Source organism: Taudactylus pleione, unplaced genomic scaffold, assembly GCF_031769625.1.
Source record: "Taudactylus pleione unplaced genomic scaffold, aTauple2 ptg001574l, whole genome shotgun sequence".
In the NCBI taxonomy this organism is placed as follows: Eukaryota; Metazoa; Chordata; class Amphibia; order Anura; family Myobatrachidae; genus Taudactylus; species Taudactylus pleione.
In genome coordinates this window covers 301,455-317,850 of record NW_028285971.1, presented here as the reverse complement: position 1 = coordinate 317,850, position 16,396 = coordinate 301,455, and the positions used below count along the sequence as shown (strand labels likewise).

The 16,396-nt window shown below is 48.8% G+C and overlaps 1 protein-coding gene across 2 annotated transcripts in view; it reads left to right on the top strand.

The window, feature by feature from the left end:
- Positions 1-16,396, top strand: part of CHD3 (chromodomain helicase DNA binding protein 3) — a 78,547-nt gene that overhangs the window by 30,001 nt on the left and 32,150 nt on the right. For both annotated transcript variants that reach the window (XM_088464088.1, XM_088464087.1), the window contains exons 9-29: positions 117-347; positions 513-716; positions 3,236-3,441; positions 3,755-3,886; positions 4,500-4,599; positions 4,692-4,883; positions 5,007-5,207; positions 5,311-5,448; positions 5,579-5,700; positions 5,775-5,948; positions 6,201-6,342; positions 7,117-7,248; positions 7,492-7,609; positions 7,703-7,827; positions 7,911-8,142; positions 9,387-9,553; positions 9,641-9,818; positions 10,662-10,727; positions 10,817-10,902; positions 11,605-11,738; positions 14,637-14,781. In XM_088464088.1, the coding sequence (XP_088320214.1) occupies positions 117-347; positions 513-716; positions 3,236-3,441; positions 3,755-3,886; positions 4,500-4,599; positions 4,692-4,883; positions 5,007-5,207; positions 5,311-5,448; positions 5,579-5,700; positions 5,775-5,948; positions 6,201-6,342; positions 7,117-7,248; positions 7,492-7,609; positions 7,703-7,827; positions 7,911-8,142; positions 9,387-9,553; positions 9,641-9,818; positions 10,662-10,727; positions 10,817-10,902; positions 11,605-11,738; positions 14,637-14,781 (3,225 nt within the window). The remainder of the gene's footprint in view (positions 1-116; positions 348-512; positions 717-3,235; positions 3,442-3,754; positions 3,887-4,499; positions 4,600-4,691; positions 4,884-5,006; positions 5,208-5,310; positions 5,449-5,578; positions 5,701-5,774; positions 5,949-6,200; positions 6,343-7,116; positions 7,249-7,491; positions 7,610-7,702; positions 7,828-7,910; positions 8,143-9,386; positions 9,554-9,640; positions 9,819-10,661; positions 10,728-10,816; positions 10,903-11,604; positions 11,739-14,636; positions 14,782-16,396) is intronic.

Genomic DNA, 16,396 nt, shown 5'->3' with positions numbered 1-16,396 from the left:
CAAATAATTCCTTCTTCCTCCTCATCAGCAGGTTACTTTGTTAGTGAAGACAGTCCCCATTTAGGCCATTTATTATGTCCTGTTATGTTTGTGATATACTTGATTCCTTGTGGCAGGAGAAGGAGGGCGTTCAGTGGGAAGCCAAGGAACTGGAGGAGGAGGAGCTGGAAGAGCGTCGACGGGAGAGACGAGAGGAGGAAGACGATCACATGGAGTTCTGCCGCGTGTGTAAGGATGGAGGAGAGCTGTTGTGCTGCGATGCCTGCGTGTCCTCCTACCACATCCACTGCTTGAACCCTCCACTGCCCGACATCCCGCATGGGGAGTGGCTCTGCCCATGGTGCACGGTGAGCAATGCGGATGGGCGCGGCTAGTGGATAATATTTTGGGAAACTACCTCTGATCTGTGGCTGTGCTTTCTGGGAACTCGTATTGGCGTGCATTGCGTTTGAACATGGAACGAGAAAGGGTGTTACACTACTCCTTACAAGGGTTTTCCTGTTTCTTTGCAGTGTCCAAGGCTAAAAGGTCGGGTCCAGAAGATACTGCACTGGCGTTGGGGGGTCCCCCCGGAAGGGATCCCACCTCCTCTCCCGTCCAGTGCGGCATTGGAGCAGGATGCTCCCCGGGCTCCACAGGGGAGGTCTGAGAGAGAGTTCTTTGTGAAGTGGGCGGGAATGTCGTACTGGCATTGTTGCTGGATCACCGAGCTACAGGTATGTGCGTTCAGCTGGTGTTACATACCTGATGTAGTGTGTGTTTAGGCCTAGGTTCTTAAATCTCTTGAGATCCAGATGTGCATCTCTGTTTCTCTCTCATACATTTGGGGGACACTGGAATATGGGGTGTAGAGACGCCTTTAGCACTTTAAAATATTCAATGTTCAGGCCTACATCGCTGCAGGTAAACTGGTCCCTTTACATGTAAAGACTAATATCATTATATCTGTGGCGACTATCTTGGTGGCGGGCCATGGGGGTTCCGCTGCTCATCTGTACACATGGTCGTCAGTGCATGCTTTTGTCAAGTTTTACAAATTTTCTACTTTGTCCATGGATGCCAGTTTTGGACATAAAATGCTTTGTGTTACCACTGAATGCTCCCTCCCATAAGGACAGCTTTGTTACATAGAACCAACACAAAAAAACATATAGATAAAGCCAGGGTTGCATAAAATTGCATTTAAAAAAAATAAATAAATCAAAAATGAATTTATTTGATTTAAATAGGATTTTTTATAAAAAATTTTTTTTTAAATAAACATTTAAAAATGTAAAACGTTTACTTAGGATTTTTTATAAAAATATTTTTTTTTATTTAAATAAAAAAAAAACTGATTTAAATAAAAAAAATGCGGTTTTGATTTTTTATTTTATTTTTACAAAATCCAATTTTATGCAACCCCGGATTAAGCACTGGGAGGGTATTCAGTGTCCCACTGAAAAAGGATTTTACAAAGAGTTACAAAAAATCCTATTAGAATAATCTTTCCTAACCCGGGTTCTCAAAGACCTATTTCATATGAAAGCCCATTATGGGCCTATCCAGGCAGTCATCTGCTTGGTTCCAGAGCACAAGAAGGTTTATACTGGTGCCCAAGAGTGATAATTCCATATATTGGATTTAAAGGCACTCAACAAGTTTTTTTCCACGGAAGAGATTCTAGAGTTGCTGGTCTTAAGGCCATGGAATAAGAAGCATTTCTTGTAATGCCTTGACATCAGGCAATATATGACCCCCATAGATAATCCATGTGCACTTCTTTCCATGGTTCATCTTTATTCACTCTCCTGTGACTTGTCCTTTTCACCATTGGAATAACCCAAAATCTTGGCCTTGATCTTGTGACATTTGTGAAGGCTCTTGCCAGGAGCCTGGTTGGGCAACATCTCGAGCTATCCACCGGATGGACTATAGTTAGATTATCAGCATGCAACGGTTCTCTCTGATGCAGCTGTCCCGTTCCGGCCAAACCATACTTGATGATCAGATGCTGCATAACTGTTGTGGGAACAATGATCTCACCCTGAAGGCTGTACCATCCATGCAGATCCATATATATTTGCTTCATGGAACCTATCTCGGCTGCCTTGAATACCCAATCCACCTAACCCTCTTAGGATCCCCTTAGTTTATTTCCCTTATATTTTCTTACTTGGAATGTGGTTATTACTTAGCCATTACCTCAGCTTAGACGAATCTCTAAGCTTGTAGCTCGGTCTCATCGGTCCCCTCATTTTGTTTCATGTGGACCTTTTCTGGGTGGTGTGTCCTACGGCATTGGCAGACCAAGTCTGCGGATTGGCCGTGCAGTCGCTTCTGCATACGTTTTCGAAGTTTTATATGATGGGAGTTACTGTAGAGGTATCCTTTGGCAGGAATGTCTTCCAGATAGTTATCCATTATTGGCCATTCCTCCCCTCCCGTTGAAGGTTGTTATGTGACTTCTCACAGCATGTGTTTCCTTGCCGAAGATGATTTTTATATATACATATATTTTTTTATTTACTGTTTCTTCAGCAGCTGTCACAGGCCAACCCACCCAGAACCGCTCATCTTCTGTTCTACTCTGTCCATCTTATTGTTCTTGTCTCCATGCCGGGCTGTCCATCTTATTGTTCTTGTCTCCATGCCGGGCTGTCCATCTTATTGTTCTTCTCTCCATGCCGGGCTGTCCATCTTATTGTTCTTCTCTCCATGCCGGGCTGTCCATCTTATTGCTCTTCTCTCCATGCCGGGCTGTCCATCTTATTGCTCTTCTCTCCATGCCGGGCTGTCCATCTTATTGTTCTTCTCTCCAGGCTGGGCTGTCCATCTTATTGCTCTTCTCTCCATGCCGGGCTGTCCATCTTATTGCTCTTCTCTCCATGCCGGGCTGTCCATCTTATTGCTCTTCTCTCCATGCCGGGCTGTCCATCTTATTGCTCTTCTCTCCATGCTGGGCTGTCCATCTTATTGCTCTTCTCTCCATGCCGGGCTGTCCATCTGATCGTTCTCTCCTTGTGGACCTTGGTGGAAAATTAGGAGAAGCAGGCTATATACAAACAGATGAGCCAGTTTTCTTTCAGTGCTTTCCCTCTTATGGGGTGTATTGTAACCCCTGAGCCATGTCCCCTTACAGCCTTGATGAAAATAATGCAGTGTAACACGAATTACAAAAATACTCTCTTCTGTCAACACTCACCAGTCTGTCTCTGCTCTCCTCCTCACTCTTTTATCATTGGTATCCTTCTAGCTGGAGATCTTCCACACAGTCATGTACCGCAACTTCCAGAGGAAGAATGACATGGATGAACCCCCTCCTTTTGACTACGGATCAGGAGAAGATGAGGGGAAGAGCGAAAAAAGCAAAGATGCTGAATACTCTGACATGGAGGAGAGGTTCTACCGATATGGCATCAAACCAGAATGGATGTCTTTGCAGAGGATTATCAACCACAGGTAATGAGGAGGGAAAGCTGAGCACTTGAGTAGAGTCTTTGGGAGAATACCTCTTTCCGCTGGAAATTCTGTAGGCAATATACATTTCAGAAGTTTATCCGCATCTGCAGTATCTTTCTAATTATTGGTGCAACTAGTGATGAGGTGAAACTAATTTTCAGAACACAAAATCTCCTGCTATGAGTTTTGAAAACCCGCAGGCAGCGGGAAAAAAGTCTTTGCTCATCTTGCACGTCAGGGTTTTATGCTTTCTTTAATGGCGTACGTTTGGTACGGGAGCATTCTCCCTTCTGATGAGGTATTCTCTGTGTAGTGTGGACAAGAGAGGAACGTATCGCTACCTAGTGAAGTGGAGAGACCTGTCTTATGACCAGTCAACTTGGGAAGAGGACGACATGAAGTTGCCTGACTATGATTATCACAAGCAGATGTACTGGAGACACAGGTACACACATGCTCACACCCCCCCACACATGCCACGTGAAGCAATGTGTCACATATTTCGGGAAATAATAGGCCACAGGTGCATGTACTGGAGACTTGGGCCGGAGATTCATGTACTGGAGATTTGGAGGTAGATATAGACACGTAAACTGAATACTGGGCTTGGGAGGGGTGTGTACTTCCTTGTTTATCGGACCCTTGTACATGTGTGTAATGGGGAATTTGTGGGACCCCAGATTCATGTACAGGCGTACTGGGGCCACAGATGTGTTAATTGTGAACTTGTGGGGGCCACATAATACTTACCTGGAAATGCAAAAGGTCACAGATGTGCGAACTGGGGAATTTCAGGGCCACAGAGTTGTACGCTGGTGGCTTTGGGTGATGTGGGGGTCAGACTTATGTACTGGAGAACTTAAGGGACCAATGTGCACTGGAGAAGTGTGGGTGGGGTGTGGGTACAGGAATGGGAGATGTGTTGGACCGTTTGGAGATGTACTACGGTTTAGATCTGGATAAAAGAGACTTTGACGTCATCCCACAATGAAATTTGCTAGCAATTTACCTTTCTTGTTCTGTGCTCCCTCCATCCATCCACTCATTCTTTCTCTCAGGGAACTGATCATGGGTGACAGTATCTGCTGTCCTTCCAAGTATAAGCGGAATCACAAAGAATCCTACATGGATGATGTACCCAGCTCTCCCACCAATGACGTGAGTGCGCTCTGTGATAGATTGCCAGCCAGGTATGTGTATGTAACGTATGCTTGAGTGTGGTGGTGACTCTCCTTCCCTCTTGTGTGCAGCCTACGGTCAAGTATGAAACTCAACCACCCTTTGTCTCCTCCACGGGGGGTACTCTACATATGTACCAGCTGGAGGGATTAAACTGGCTGCGATTCTCCTGGGCACAGGGCACAGATACCATCCTAGCAGATGAGATGGGGCTGGGAAAGACCATACAGACCATCGTGTTTCTATATTCTCTTTATAGAGAGGTGAGATGAGCTATGAAATATGGATCTACAGTTCGGGAGCTCTTTCAAATGATTTATTGAATGACACCAGATGTAGAAGATCCTTGGTGAAGAAGACTACTTTAACCTCTTAACTGTCTACAGGGACATACGAGGGGCCCCTTCCTTGTTAGTGCCCCACTGTCAACCATCATTAACTGGGAGCGGGAGTTCCAGATGTGGGCTCCAGGCTTCTACGTGGTGACCTATACAGGGGACAAGGACAGCAGAGCTGTGATCCGAGAAAACGAGTTCTCCTATCAGAACAATGTCATGAAGGGAGGGAAGAAAGCCTTCAAGATGAAGGTGAGGATTTGGCTTATTGTGCGTTGGTCAATTAGCAGTTCAGTCTTTCTACTCCATTCCCTTGGGATAATGTTATTTTTCCTTTCGGGCACACACCATCCAGGCCCAGGCCCAAGTCAAGTTTCATGTGCTCCTCACCTCATACGAGCTGGTGACCATTGACCAGGCTGCTCTAGGATCTATTCGATGGGCCTGCCTGGTGGTGGATGAGGCTCACCGACTCAAGAACAACCAATCAAAGGTGCGTACAGACCTGTCGCCACAAACGTGATGCCGCCTTATTAAGCCGTAGTTGCATCATTAGACTTAGTATGTCCGTTCATATATTAGTAGGGAGTATGGACGTGTCACTTTTGCGTCCTGTGTTGCAGTTTTTCCGGGTGCTCAACGGATACCAAATTGTCTATAAGCTGCTCCTTACGGGAACCCCGCTTCAGAATAACCTGGAGGAATTGTTCCACCTGCTCAACTTCCTCACCCCCGTGAGGTTCAAGTACGTGTCTTGCTGCCGACGAGGTTGGTTTCTGTAGCGCTATGGTGTTTCATGACCACCTTTGTCCTTAACAGCAACTTGGAGGGATTCTTGGAGGAGTTTGCGGATATCTCTAAGGAAGATCAAATCAAGAAGTTGCACGATCTGCTGGGCCCCCACATGCTGCGCCGCCTCAAAGCCGACGTCTTTAAGAACATGCCGGCCAAGACAGAACTCATTGTCCGAGTGGAGCTTAGCCCCATGCAGAAGTAAGATGGGTGGTCAGCTGGACAAGGGAACGTAAGGGGGTATAATAGGGGGCAGTAGTAGGAAAGCGGTTAGATCAAGCGGGTATGAAAGAATCATGTGGGTCAGATGGGAAAGGGCCGGCGGAACAAGTGGTAGCAGAAAATTGCTGATATGACCTCACTCCTGCTCTGTTTCGTGCTGGTTATTTGTTCTGGTTGGCTGCAATCTGTCTCCTGATATGTGGATGTTTTTTTCTTTCTTGTCTCTCACAGAAAATATTACAAATTCATCCTCACCCGTAACTTTGAGGCTCTCAACTCCCGGGGAGGGGGGAATCAGGTGTCACTGCTGAACATCATGATGGACCTGAAAAAGTGCTGCAATCATCCTTACCTCTTCCCTGTGGCTGCAATGGTAAGATCAACTGTCTACCAAACCAGGGTTGCTGATTCTGCCGCAACCAGCAAAAACACACACACTAAGGATAAGTCCTTCCTTCCCCCCTCTCATGAGGGTGAAGTAGACAGCAGGGGGCTAGGAGTCCATCCCTCCTCTTGTAGGGCGACAGAGGTAGAAGTGAGTTATGAGTCTGTCCTTCTTCTTATAGGGCGACAGGTGAAGTGAGTTATGAGTCTATCCTTGTAGGGCGACAGGTTGAAGTGAGTTATGAGTCTGTCCTTGTAGGGCAACAGAGGTAGAAGTGAGTTATGAGTCTGTCCTTGTAGGGCGACAGGTAGAAGTGAGTTATGAGTCTGTCACTCCTCTTGTAGGGTTACAGAGGTAGAAGTGAGTTATGAGTATGTCCTTCTTGTAGGGCGACAGAAGTAGAAGTTAGTTATGAGTCTGTCCATCGTCTTGTAGGGTTACAAAGGTAGAAGTGAGTTATGAGTCTGTCCTTCTTGTAGAGCAACAGAGGTAGAAGTGAGTTATGAGTCTGTTACTCCTCTAGTAGGGTGACAGAGGTAGAAGTGAGTTATGAGTCTGTCACTCCTCTAGTAGGGTGACAGGTAGAAGTGAGTTATGAGTCTGTCCTTCCATTTATAGGGCGACAAAGGTAGAAGTGAGTTATAAACATTTGCTTCCACTTGTAGGGTGACAGAGGGAGAAGTGAGTTATGAGTCTCCCCCTCCTCTAGTAGGGTGACAGAGGTAGAATTGAGTTATGACCTCCCTCCCTCTTGTGTTTCAGGAGTCTCCCAAGCTTCCGAGTGGCGCCTATGAGGGAGGAGCTCTGGTTAAAGCCTCCGGGAAGCTGCTGCTACTACATAAGATGCTTCGGAAGCTTTATGACCAGGGACATCGAGTGCTCATCTTCTCCCAGGTGTGGTCTCCACTCTCTGTGTTTCTGTGGCAATCTCGCTGCCCTCTGTGGCTCGGATGAAGTGGTCCCTACCACTCCGTCCGCCCCGGCCTCATTGTAACTCTGACCAATCAGACTCAATGTGCCGGTGGTAGACGGGGGCTTGGATCGCTGTGTGTCCTATCTAGCAACTGTAAAAAGAAAACTTTTGTGGTTCTTGTAAACCCTGTCACTTCCCCCTTTGCTCACTCTATTCTCCTACAGATGACGAAAATGCTGGATCTCCTAGAGGACTTTTTGGATTTTGAGGGGTATAAATATGAGCGAATCGATGGAGGGATAACTGGCTCCTTGAGGCAGGAGGCTATTGATAGGTTCAATTGTGAGTTGCGTTCGCATTTATTCACATGGTCGCTGTTCCGTCTTCGTATCCCCTGGCCGGACTCTTGACTTCATCCCTGTCCTTGTCTTGCAGCCCCAGGAGCCCAGCAGTTCTGCTTCCTGCTCTCCACCCGAGCTGGAGGCCTGGGGATCAACCTGGCCACGGCGGACACAGTCATTATATACGATTCTGATTGGAACCCCCACAACGACATTCAGGTAGCTAAGCATGGCATTGCCTGTGAATTAAGTGTTACTATGCGCGAGTAGAGACTGGACGCTTTTTCCATCCTCTCTTCCAGGCCTTCAGCCGTGCCCACCGGATAGGCCAGGCCAACAAAGTGATGATCTACAGGTTCGTGACGCGAGCGTCGGTGGAGGAGCGGATAACGCAGGTGGCCAAGAGGAAGATGATGTTGACTCACCTTGTGGTGCGGCCTGGGCTGGGATCTAAGGCGGGCTCCATGTCTAAACAGGAGCTGGATGACATCCTAAAATTTGGGACAGAGGAACTATTCAAGGATGAAATTGAAGGTCAGTGTCAACCCAGGCAGGGAGGTATATATGTGATCGGTTATACTGTAGTCATGGTTCAGCCAGTGCCCCTTATTGACCAGGCATTAGGTGACAGGAGAGTGCCACAACTGGGTGCCTTGTCGGTTTGGGTACGGGATGCCCGACGCCAGGATCACGACAGGGTTAGGAAACCAACAATCCCGACAGGGTTAGGATACCAACACCTGTCGGCCGGTATCCTAACCCTCCTCCTCTCCCTAACCCTCCCCGGTGCCTAAACCTAACCTCCCCGCACCCTAAACCTAACCCTCCCTCCTTAGTGCCTAACCCTCACCCTAGTGTCTAACCTCTAATCCTAAACCTCCCTCCCCGGTGCCTAAACCTAACCTCCTCCTCCCAACTCCCTAAGCCTAACTCTCCCCCCCTAGTGCCTAATCTTAACCCCTAACCCTCCCTCTAATCCCGCTACTTACATTCGGGATGCCGGTGCCGCTATTCTGACAAGTGTAGAGATTCAGGCGTCTGCATTCTGAACACCGGAATCCCCGCCGTCGGGATTATGACCGCATACCGCCGTGTCCAGCTGGTGAAAGGAATGGAGGCCAGAATACAGGTGGTGAGTGCTTCACTTGTTACACAGTTACAATAGAAACAACAGCTAATGTAATTATTATTAAATATAGTTTAATACATTGTATATCAGCGTCTACAACAGCCCATATTATTACTGACTCCCGTAATGTTTATTATTATATTATAAGGACATCAAACTCTAAAAATGTAAGAATGTAGAACGCAGAAATGAAATCACACGCTGACTGCACCTCTTTTGGTAAAGTATTGTATTGTGGAGTAGATTGTATAACTTCTCTCCCCATCGGAAAGTGCTCATCCCACCTGCCCACAATAGACCATGGGACAAATTTACTGTGCAGCACTTTACAAAGCGGCCACGTCTTCGGCAGCTGGATTTAAAGAGGCAATAACACTAAATACAAGACACTCCTGGTTTTGTATTTAATAATATTTGCCCCGTTAAATATATTGTTAGTGTGCACAGGTGTGCAACGATGCAATAGCTCAGTTTAATAGCGAAAAAAATTTGGAGAGTGATTCCTAAAAGAGCGTTCTCGCTTATGATGTTCAACAATAACAGCACATACAGACCAAAGGACAAAAATGCAATACTAATTTGCTTGTGATGCAAATTATATTATAACAAAACAATTAAGGAGGTCACTAGCTCTCTGTTTTCCCGGCAGCTGACAACAAGGAGGAGGACAGCAGCGTGATTCATTACGACAACGGGGCGATCGCGCGACTCCTGGACCGCAACCAGGATGAGACCGAGGACACGGACGTCCAGAACATGAACGAATATCTCAGCTCCTTCAAAGTGGCTCAGTACGTGGTCCGCGAGGAGGAGAAGGTGAGTGCACGGGCGCTGTGCGTGTGTGTGTGTGGTGCTGCGGGCACACTTTGCAGCGGGTATAACGCCCGGCCGTCCTCTGCACAGTTGGAGGAGCTGGAACGGGAGGTGATTAAGCAGGAGGAGAACGTAGATCCTGATTACTGGGAGAAACTGCTCAGACACCACTACGAGCAGCAACAGGAAGACCTGGCACGGAACCTGGGCAAAGGAAAGAGAGTCCGCAAGCAAGTTAACTACAATGACGCGGCACAGGAAGATCAGGGTAAGAGTTCCTAAATCCTGCCCCTTACTGCTTCCATCTTCTCTTACATCCACATTTCTCACTCCTCATTCTCTGGGCCTGATTCAGAGCCGCTCGTAAGCGGCCGCTCGTTCGCTCCGAGCGATGTTCGCACATCTGCGTATGGGTCGTAATGCGCATGCGCCAACCAGTCAGTGCGATCGGAAATCAAGCGCTCGCCAAATAGCGAGTGCCTGCTAATTTGAGTGACAGGGGAAGGTGCTTGAAAACGGGGAGTGGAGATCCGAACGCAGGCGTGCTTAAAGGTCAAAACGGGCTTTTTAAGGGTGTGCATAATTAACAAAGCAGCGTCATCGACCACGTTACTTGGTTGTCTCTTAGCCTGAAATGGTCGCATGATTGCGGTAGGAAAAACCAACCACAAGCACTGCAAGCAGTTCAGACGCCTTTCGATGTACTCGATTAATCTAATAAATAGCGGAGATGACGTAGGATGCGAGCGGCCAGGGGGCGTCTTTACAAAATAGCAATGTTTTGTTCGCTCGCTCAGACATAGAGGCGTCAACAGACCGCAAAGAGCGAGCGCTCAATTTAAATAGCCGGCCCCTTTTTCTGACCGAGCGAGCGCAAATAGCGTCCGGCTCTGAATCAGGCCCTCTGTCTCCTATGTCTTGCAATCTCCTGTTTCTTTCTGTGTGTGTTTGTGGTGCAGACTACTACATCCCGGATGGGTACTTATGAAGGCCTAGTTCTATGTCTGTTAGTATCACCAAAACGGGCTTGGTTTTTTTTTTTTTCTTTTTTAAATCTACTGTTTGTGGCGTCACCATAAGTGGAACGAATGACACTGACCTCTCTTTGCAGATAACCAGTCGGAATATTCTGTGGGCTCAGAAGAAGAGGATGAAGATTTCGATGAGCGGGCAGAAGGTGAGAGGGGCCAGAGAACACAGGGTCCTGGGCGCTACCTTTTGTGACCCCCCCCTAATTGCTCAGCTTGTTTCCCTGTGTATCTGCAGGCCGGAGACACTCTCGTCGGCATCTGCGTAACGAGAAGGATAAGCCGCTGCCGCCTCTCCTGGCGCGGGTTGGTGGAAACATAGAGGTATGGTTGACGTTGATCAGAGTACCCGGTGGTAGAACCAGAGTGTGTGTTGGAAGACGTAGGACCTCTGACCAGTGCTCTTTGTACGTAGTGTAGTAAAACCAGATTGCTTTTGGTCTTTGGGAAGCCGGCATTCTTACCTGCCGGAGGGGAACTGCTTTGCCTAAAAAGTGGAGAGACCGCAAAACACGCATTGTGTTCTGTTACATGCCGTACAAAGTATCATCATACGTTTCATGCCGTATATAAGGGGTGATGTGGAGCCTGGCAAACGTGCTCTATTCATCGCCACGACCAGCAATTTTAGGTTTAGGGCTCCTGGGGGGGACTTAGGAGGGTTAGGGTTAGGTACCCCCGGGTGGGACTTAGGTTTAGGCAGCGGGAAAGGGGGAGGTTAGGGTTAGGCACTTGGGGGGGGGGGGCGGGGGTTAGGAACCCCTAAGGAGGGTTAGGGTTAGGGGGGTTAGATTAGTGATTACTTGCCTTAGGTCGATCGGTATTGCCGCTGCCGGGATCTGTTCAGCTGTCGGGCTGACGCTGCCGGGAATCGAACCATGCGGCCGCTGGTATTTCATACCGATTCCCTTGCAACTAAGGACCAGGATCTATCTTAATTGTGGCTTAATTGTGAGATAGCTTCTTCCTCTAGGGATAGATGATTGGATATAAGCATGCCCTGAACATTATTTCTATCTCTGGCAGGTTCTGGGGTTCAACACGCGGCAGCGGAAGGCCTTCCTGAACGCCGTTATGCGCTGGGGGATGCCGCCCCAAGACGCCTTTAGCACACACTGGCTGGTGCGAGACCTGCGCGGCAAGATGGAGAAAGAGTTTAAGTAAGTGCTATACAGATCTAACCTTCTGTACACATATATGTATATCACACAGACCACGTGTACATCAGACACATACACCACACATGTACTGGTACATCAGAGCACTTGCACACTGCGGAGACCCTGGTACATCAGAGCCCTTGTACACTGCGCAGACCCTGGTACATCAGAGCACTTGTACACTGCGCAGACCCTGGTACATCACAGCACTTGTACACTGCGCAGACCCTGGTACATCAGAGCACTTGTACACTGCGCAGACCCTGGTACATCAGAGCACTTGTACACTGCGCAGACCCTGGTACATCAGAGCACTTGTACACTGCGCAGACCCTGGTACATCAGAGCACTTGTACACTGCGCAGACCCTGGTACATCAGAGCACTTGTACACTGCGCAGACCCTGGTACATCAGAGCACTTGTACACTGCGCAGACCCTGGTACATCAGAGTACTTGTACACTGCGCAGACCCTGGTACATCAGAGCACTTGTACACTGCGCAGACCCTGGTACATCAGAGCCCTTGTACACTGCGCAGACCCTGGTACATCAGAGCCCTTGTACACTGCGCAGACCCTGGTACATCAGAGCCCTTGTACACTGCGCAGACCCTGGTACATCAGAGCCCTTGTACACTGCGCAGACCCTGGTACATCAGAGCCCTTGTACACTGCGCAGACCCTGGTACATCAGAGCCCTTGTACACTGCGCAGACCCTGGTACATCAGAGCACTTGTACACTGCGCAGACCCTGGTACATCAGAGCCCTTGTACACTGCGCAGACCCTGGTACATCAGAGCACTTGTACACTGCGCAGACCCTGGTACATCAGAGCACTTGTACACTGCGCAGACCCTGGTACATCAGAGCACTTGTACACTGCGCAGACCCTGGTACATCAGAGTACTTGTACACTGCGCAGACCCTGGTACATCAGAGCACTTGTACACTGCGCAGACCCTGGTACATCAGAGCCCTTGTACACTGCGCAGACCCTGGTACATCAGAGCCCTTGTACACTGCGCAGACCCTGGTACATCAGAGCCCTTGTACACTGCGCAGACCCTGGTACATCAGAGCCCTTGTACACTGCGCAGACCCTGGTACATCAGAGCACTTGTACACTGCGCAGACCCTGGTACATCAGAGCACTTGTACACTGCGCAGACCCTGGTACATCAGAGCACTTGTACACTGCGCAGACCCTGGTACATCAGAGCACTTGTACACTGCGCAGACCCTGGTACATCAGAGCACTTGTACACTGCGCAGACCCTGGTACATCAGAGCACTTGTACCCCGCGCAGATACCGGTGCATCAGTACACGTATACAACACACAGATACCGGTACACAGTCACTTGCTGTAAGTAAGACTTGCCATGCCGATCACAGTACAGCCTGGTATTAGCGGGCACTGTAATGCCTCCGCTCCCAGGTGATGACGCCCTTACTCATCTGACGCCTGCCTGGTCACTCCTGGTCTGTTTCCTGGTGGTGGTGAATGAGACCCTTACCTCCTCCCTCACACAGACCCATATTATACTCTGCATCCAGCCGGGGGAGCCGGAGAGACGAGAGCAGTGTCTTTATACGCGCTGCCCGGTGCAGGACAGATGTCAGAGGTGCACACTGGCACTGTACAGGCTGGCAGACGTCAGAGGTGGCACACTGGCACTGTACAGGCTGGGCGGGTCAGGATGCTGTGGCATGTCTGATGGGGAAGCAGAAATACCGGGCTTACTGTGTAACATGGATTCTATTATATAGCAGCTGACCTGTTCCTGATGTGTCATAGCTTCCACCGTTTGCTGCTGTACATTCTGCTGTTGCACAGCAGGGGGCAGTGTGACAGAGACTTTACAGCCGGGTTCTGAGGCTGATACACAGCTGGAAGCAAAGCACAATAAGCCAGTAACTTTGCACCTCGGTAAGACCATGGTGCACCTCAGGGGGGGCAGAGGTAACATGTGCAGAGAGTTAGATGTGGGAGGGGCGTCTCCAAACTTAAACCTCAATTGCAGAGTAACAATGTGAAGCTGTCTCAGATGCAAGCAACTGTTTACAAACACGCAGCGGCGCTCGCAGATCCTTCCATAATCAACCATCCCTATGGTCTCGCAGAATGGTCGCCACGGGATCGCATTGTTTTGCTGAGGCACGTTTGCGTTTTTGCCGCCACTTCCCCTTAACCGCCTCCCAAGCGATCCTCGTTGCTAGCAGCATCGCTAAGGTACCTTGGCACGTACGCATCGTGACTGCGATGCATTCGAAGTCGGCTGATGGCAAACTGCGTAATTATTGGCATTGCGTCCATATCTGAATCAGGTCCTACGTGCGCTGTGTCTACGTGAGCGCCAGCAGTGCGGGCGGATTGAGTGCCGCTCTGAATGAGGCCCCATGTGTGCAATATGTTTGTTAGCTGATCGTAGATTTGGCCATAATAAGGGTCATGGCGTCTCTCCTTCGGCTGTTTCGGGGGACGCTGGAACCATGGGGTATAGAGGTGCCTGCAGGAGCCCGGGGCCCTTTATAAACATAAGTGACGTCCCAACTCCTCCCTCTCTGCGCTGCCCTTCCGGGGGTACGCCATCCTCCATAGCATGGTACCTCTGCTTTCTATCCTTGGGCAGCGTTAATTATTCCTCCAGTCACTTTTACCTCCCACAGCGGCTGGCCGGAAGCTGCGCACACACTGAGGCTGATGCGGAGCTCTTGCAGAGCGCAACTTGTGTTTTCTTTGCAGTCTGCAAAAAAAAAATCACTAGACGCGGCCGTATTGGGGGAATCCAGCTCGTTATGTTGAAGCCTGTTTGCAGCTCGCTGGGATAAGGGTGGGGTGAGGTGTAATGAGAGAGTACTGAAAACCGGCTTTTCTGATTCTTTTGCACCTTAGAGCCTACGTATCTCTGTTCATGAGACATCTCTGCGAGCCGGGTGCCGACGGATCCGAGACCTTTGCAGATGGAGTTCCTCGAGAAGGGCTGTCTCGCCAGCAGGTTCTGACCCGCATCGGAGTCATGTCACTGGTCAAGAAAAAGGTGAAAAATGTATCTAACATATAAACAGAAAAGACACCATTTGCTGTGTCTCTCCCTGGTATTATAGCTATGGGTGCAGTGTCTTTCCCTGGTATTATAGCTATGGGGCAGTGTCTTTCCCTGGTATTACAGCTATGGGTGCAGTGTCTCTCCCTGGTATTATAGCTAAGGGTTCAGTGTCTCTCCCTGGTATTATAGCTATGGGTGCAGTGTTTCTCCCTGGTATTATAGCTATGGGTACTGTATGTCTCTCCCTGGTATTATAGCTATGGGTTCTGTCTCTCCCTGGTATTACAGCTAAGGGTGCAGTGTATCTCCCTGGTATTATAGCTAAGGGTTCAGTGTCTCTCCCTGGTATTATAGCTAAGGGTTCAGTGTCTCTCCCTGGTATTATAGCTAAGGGTTCAGTGTCTCTCCCTGGTATTATAGCTATGGGTGCAGCGTCTCTCCCCGGTATTATAGTTATGGGTACTGTATGTTTCTCCCTGATGATATAGCTATGGGTGCTGTCTCTCCCTGGTATTATAGCTATGAGTACTGTATGTTTCTCCCTGGTATTATAGCTATGGGTGCTGTCTCTCCCTGGTATTACAGCTAAGGGTGCAGTGTCTCTCCCTGGTATTGTAGCTATGGGTGCTGTCTCTCCCTGGTATTACAGCTAAGGGTGCAGTGTCTCTCCCTGGTATTTTAGCTATGGGTGCAGTGTCTCCCTGGTATTATAGCTATGGGTGCAGTGTCTCTCCCTGGTATTTTAGCTATGGGTACTGTATGGCTCTCCCTGGTATTATAGCTATGGGTGCTGTCTCTCCCTGGTATTATAGCTATGGGGCAGCGTCTCTCCCTGGTATTATAGCTATGGGTACTGTATGGCTCTCCCTGGTATTATAGCTATGGGTGCTGTCTCTCCCTGGTATTATAGCTATGGGGCAGCGTCTCTCCCTGGTATTATAGCTATGGGTTCTGTATGTTTCTTCCTGGTATTATAGCTATGGGTGCTGTCTCTCCCTGGTATTATAGCTATGGGTACTGTATGTTTCTCCCTGGTATTACAGCTAAGGGTGCTGTCTCTCCCTGGTATTACAGCTAAGGGTGCAGTGTCTCTCCCTGGTATTTTGGCTATGGGTGCAGTGTCTCCCTGGTATTATAGCTATGGGTGCAGTGTCTCTCCCTGGTATTTTAGCTATGGGTGCAGTGTCTCCCTGGTATTATAGCTATGGGTGCAGTGTCTCTCCCTGGTAGAATAGCTAAGGGTGCAGCGTATCTCCCTGGTATTATAGTTATGGGTACTGTATGTTTCTCCCTGGTATTATAGCTATGGGTGCAGTGTCTCTCCCTGGTATTATAGCTATGGGTGCTGTCTCTCCCTGATATTATAGCTATGGGTGCAGTGTCTCCCTGGTATTATAGCTATGGGTACAGTGTCTTTCCCTGGTATTATAACTATGGGTGCTGTGTCTCTTCCAGGTATTACAGCTAAGGGTGCAGGGTCTCTCCCTGGTATTATAGCTATGGGTACAGTGTCTTTCCCTGGTATTATAACTATGGGTGCTGTGTCTCTTCCAAGTATTATAGCTATGGGTGCAGTGTCTCCCTGGTATTATAGCTATGGGTGCCG